We start from the raw sequence: 4,731 nt of genomic DNA on the forward strand, positions 1-4,731 counted from the left end.
ATGTTTGAAGGGTGGCAGGAGTTGTAGGGGTGCAGATCTTTGTAGGGTTCCAGGGTTTGCTAGATTGTGGGGTGCAGATAGTTGTAGGGGGAGGGGGGCAGATATCCTAGGGGTGCAGATGTTTGTGCCCATACACATTCAGTCATTCGGTCCCTGTACTTTTCAGTACCCCTCATTCACGTTAGGACAGGTCAGACATACATGTCTATTTTATTACGGATACGGGTGATAAGCAGCCAACAGGAGCCTCTGGTGCCGCTTATCTCCTTCAGCAACAGAGAATCAACACGATGAGCTAAAGTGAGTTTAAGGAGAGTTGGAGCTGTGCCCACACCCAGACAACACTGGGGGCACCTGCCAAGGAAACCTTTATGTATATTGTTACCTTATGAGAGCCCCATAAAAAAAAAAACTTGGACTGTGGCCCCTGTCAGGTTTAAACAGTTCAGGAAATGGAATGGTTATTATGGTCTTTATTCTTGTGTCGTTCTCATTACATCCCCCTTCCCTTAGTAGAGGTGGGGCCCCTAACCAGCTCGGCCCCATTGCAGCTGCTATTCCAGTTGCCCCCATGATACATTATTGCCCATCCGGATTACTGTCACCTTCCCCCTTTATGTATTTCTCCTCCTTGTTTCCCTGCAGACCACCTGACATAAGGGCGATGACCTGGACGACATGAGTAAACTGAGGGTCTGACATAGCCCCCTGTGTACAGCGATGTGTATAGGTCGGCGACATACACGCTTTGTTGCGATGCCCCTGGATTATCATCGCATTCACGCTCCAAAATCTAACAAACTTTTTTTTCTTTTGGCAGCGGCTGGGGTACCCGGCGATCAATATGTTTTAGGCGTGCGGTGACAGCTGCGCCGTGACTTTAAGTCAGCCTCGCTGTTAGCACAATCTGGATACAATGGGCAGCATTCGTGTTATTCTGTTATTTTGTAACAAGCCGCTTCTGTTCCTCTGTTGTTTGTGAGTTTTCTTGTTATTCAGATACAATATGTTCCTGCCTGGTGTTTGGGGGAACACTCTGAGTGAGTGGGGGTCCCGCGTGATTCCCCCAGCTGCTCCCTGTAAGTATTCACTCAGCGACGCTGATCCGCACTGGCGCCATGCCACCGCCATGCCTGCCAGCCTCCGAGCCGCTCTGATCCTTCTCTTCTCTTAACCAGGTTGAGTGTATTGAAGATCCTTACAGGTTCTATCTTGACCGTCCTCTTATCCAATCAAAATCACCATTTTTATTCTTTGTTACTGAAGTGTTTTTAGGGGCCAGTAATCTGAGGGTCCCATGTGGTCCTTCCAATATAGTCATGGAATCACGATGGTGTATCCCCATGGGTCAGTTTTGTATAGGGCCATTTAAATGGGGGGGGGGGGGGGGAATGGGGGTGCACAGTGTGAGGTAGTAGTGCCCATGGCCCCCTTTGCCCCCCCCCCCCCCCCCAGCAACCCCATTGCCCACCTGACTGACATCTTTCTAATCCAGTCCGGACAAGAGTGTATCCAGCTGTTGCAAAACTACAACTCCCAGCATGGCTGTCCAGGCATGCTGGGAGTTGTAGTTTTGCAATAGCTATACAGCCACAGGTTGGGGGGGGACCAGTCACACTCATCAGATGAATGTTGGCTGAACCCGCTATAGTAGATCCATGTATAAGAAAGACAGAAAGAGGCCCCCCAACATGTCCTCACAGGCTCACACAGGGGCCCCTGTTGTCTTTGTCAGCTCTGTGTATCACTAGTGACTGGGCAAATGTCACCGAATCACCAGCTAAAAGATCCAGGTAGGCAACGCACAACTAGCCCACCAGGGACTCCAAATACTGGACCAGATACATAGAACATAAATAATCCTCAACAGCTTCAGTCCTCAGTGACTACTAACGCCCACTTCATCTCCACCATGCACTGGAGGACGCCTGCCCCTTGGGTCAGTACAATAGTAGAGCTGAAGGGGTAAGATGAGAATAGGGCAACCCCCTGGATACATGCCCTCTATTATTACCTTTCATTTTATTCTCACTTCAAGTGCACTGATGTGTTGGAGAACCTTTGTCCATTGGGTGAGCACATGGGTGGAACTGCAAGGGCGAGGACATGGGCAGAGCTGGAGGGGTACGGACATGGGTGGGACTGAAGAAAGAAGGGTATGGGTGGAGCTGAGGTAGTAAGGGCATGGGTGGAGCTGAGGTAGTAAGGACATGTGTGGAGCTGAGGTAGTAAGGGCATAGGTGGAGCTGAGATAGTAAGGGGATGGGTGGAGCTGAGGTAGTAAGGACATGGGTGGAGCTGAGATAGTAAGGGGATGGGTGGAGCTGAGGTAGTAAGGACATGGGTGGAGCTGAGATAGTAAGGGGATGGGTGGAGCTAAGGTAGTAAGGACATGAGTGGAGCTGAGATAGTAAGGGCATAGGTGGAGCTGAGGTAGTAAGGGCATGGGTGGAGCTGAGGTAGTAAGGGCATGGGTGGAGCTGAGGTAGTAAGGGCATAGGTGGAACTGAGGTAGTAAGGGCATGGGTGGAGCTGAGGTAGTAAGGGCATGGGTGGAGCTGAGGTAGTAAGGGCATAGGTGGAGCTGAGGTAGTAAGGTCGTGGGTGGAGCTGAGATAGTAAGGGCATGGGTGGAGCTGAGATAGTAAGGGCATGGGTGGAGCTGAGATAGTAAGGGCATGGGTGGAGCTGAGATAGTAAGGGGATGGGTGGAGCTGAGTTAGTAAGGGCATGGGTGGAGCTAAGGTAGTAAGGGCATGGGTGCAGCTGAGATAGTAAGGGCATGGGTGGAGCTGAGATAGTACGAACATGGGTGGAGCTGAGGTAGTAAGGGCATGGGTGCAGCTGAGATAGTAAGGGCATGGGTGGAGCGGAGGTAGTAAGGACATGGGTGGAGCTGAAATAGTAAGGACATGGGTGGAGCTGAGGTAGTAAGGGCATGGGTGGATCTGGGGTAGTAAGGACATGGGTGGAGCTGAAATAGTAAGGGCATGGGTGGAGCTGAGGTAGTAAGGGCATGGGTGGAGCTGAGGTAGTAAGGGCATGGGTGGAGCTGAGGTAGTAAGGGCATGGGTGGAGCTGAGGTAGTAAGGGCATGGGTGGATCTGGGGTAGTAAGGGCATAGATGGAGCTGGAGTGACAAGTGCATGGGTGGAGCCAAGATAGTAAGGGCATGGGTGGAGCTGAGGTAGTAAGGACATGGGTGGAGCTGAGGTAGTGAGGGCATGGGTGGAGCTGAAATAGCAAGGGCATGGATGGAGCTGAGGTAGTAAGGGCATGGGTGGTGCTGAAATTGTAAGGGCATGGATGGAGCTGAGATAGTAAGGGCATGGGTAGAGCTGAGGTAGTAAGGACATGGGTGAAGCTGAAATAGTAAGGGCATGGATGGAGCTGAGGTAGTAAGGGCATGGATGGAGCTGAGGTAGTAAGGACATGGGTGGAGCTGAGGTAGTAAGGGCATGGGTGGAGCTGAAATAGTAAGGGCATGGGTGGAGCTGAGGTAGTAAGGACATGGGTGGAGCTGAAATAGTAAGGGCATGGGTGGAGCTGAAGTAGTAAGGACATGGGTGGAGCTGAGGTAGTAAGGGCATGGGTGGAGCTGAGGTAGTAAGGACATGGGTGGAGCTGAAATAGTAAGGGCATGGGTGGAGCTGAGGTAGTAAGGGCATGGGTGGAGCTGAAATAGTAAGGGCATGGGTGGAGCTGAGGTAGTAAGGGCATGGGTGGAGCTGAAATAGTAAGGGCATGGGTGGAGCTGAGGTAGTAAGGACATGGGTGGAGCTGAGGTAGTAAGGGCATGGGTGGAGCTGAGGTAGTAAGGACATGGGTGGAGCTGAAATAGTAAGGGCATGGGTGGAGCTGAGGTGGTAAGGGCATGGGTGGAGCTGAGGTAGTAAGGGCATGGGTGGAGCTAAGGTAGTAAGGGCATGGGTGGAGCTGAGGTAGTAAGGGCATGGGTGGAGCTGAGGTAGTAAGGGCATGGTTGGAGCTGAGGTAGTAAGGGCATGGGTGGAGCTGAGGTAGTAAGGGCATGGGTGGAGCTGAGGTAGTAAGGGCGTGGGTGGAGCTGAGGTAGTAGGGGCATGGGTGGAGCTGAGGTAGTAAGGGCATGGGTGGAGCTGAGGTAGTAAGGGCATGGGTGGAGCTGAGGTAGTAAGGGCATGGGTGGAGCTGAGGTAGTAAGGGCATGGGTGGAGCTGAGGTAGTAAGGGCATGGGTGGAGCTGAGGTAGTAAGGGCATGGGTGGAGCTGAGGTAGTAAGGGCATGGGTGGAGCTGAGGTAGTAAGGGCATGGGTGGAGCTGAGGTAGTAAGGGCATGGGTGGAGCTGAGGTAGTAAGGGCATGGGTGGAGCTGAGGTAATAAGGGCATGGGTGGAGTTGAGGTAATAAGGGCATGAGTGGAGCTCTACCTTAGGGACCAGGGCATGATGGGAGTTGTGGTTTTGCAACAGCAGAAGAGCTGTAGGTTGGGGATCACTAATCTATATATATAGGACACTTAGAGGCGATGAGGGGCCCCAGTTAGGCCCCATACTAATGCCCAGCCTACGACTATGGTGGATATATCGGGATATATATGCACTGTACATAATGCAACTACTTCCCCTGGGTCCCCAGACACTGAATAGCGCCCCCTGGCTCCTCATTCCTATGTATTTGTATTATTTATTATCCTCTTTGCATTTATATCAATTCTAGCCCTTTGTACCAGACATTAGAGATCACATAGA

The 4,731-nt window shown here is 51.8% G+C and overlaps 1 protein-coding gene across 1 annotated transcript; it reads right to left on the minus strand.

Annotated features, from left to right (window-relative positions):
* Positions 1-2,033: 2,033 nt before the first annotated feature.
* On the minus strand, positions 2,034-4,370 carry LOC130283223 (uncharacterized). The gene has a single exon (XM_056532429.1). The coding sequence runs from the start codon at positions 4,368-4,370 to the stop codon at positions 2,034-2,036; it is 2,337 nt and encodes a 778-aa protein (XP_056388404.1).
* Positions 4,371-4,731: the final 361 nt, after the last annotated feature.

This window comes from Hyla sarda, chromosome 7 (genome assembly GCF_029499605.1).
Source record: "Hyla sarda isolate aHylSar1 chromosome 7, aHylSar1.hap1, whole genome shotgun sequence".
NCBI classification, from domain to species: domain Eukaryota; kingdom Metazoa; phylum Chordata; class Amphibia; order Anura; family Hylidae; genus Hyla; species Hyla sarda.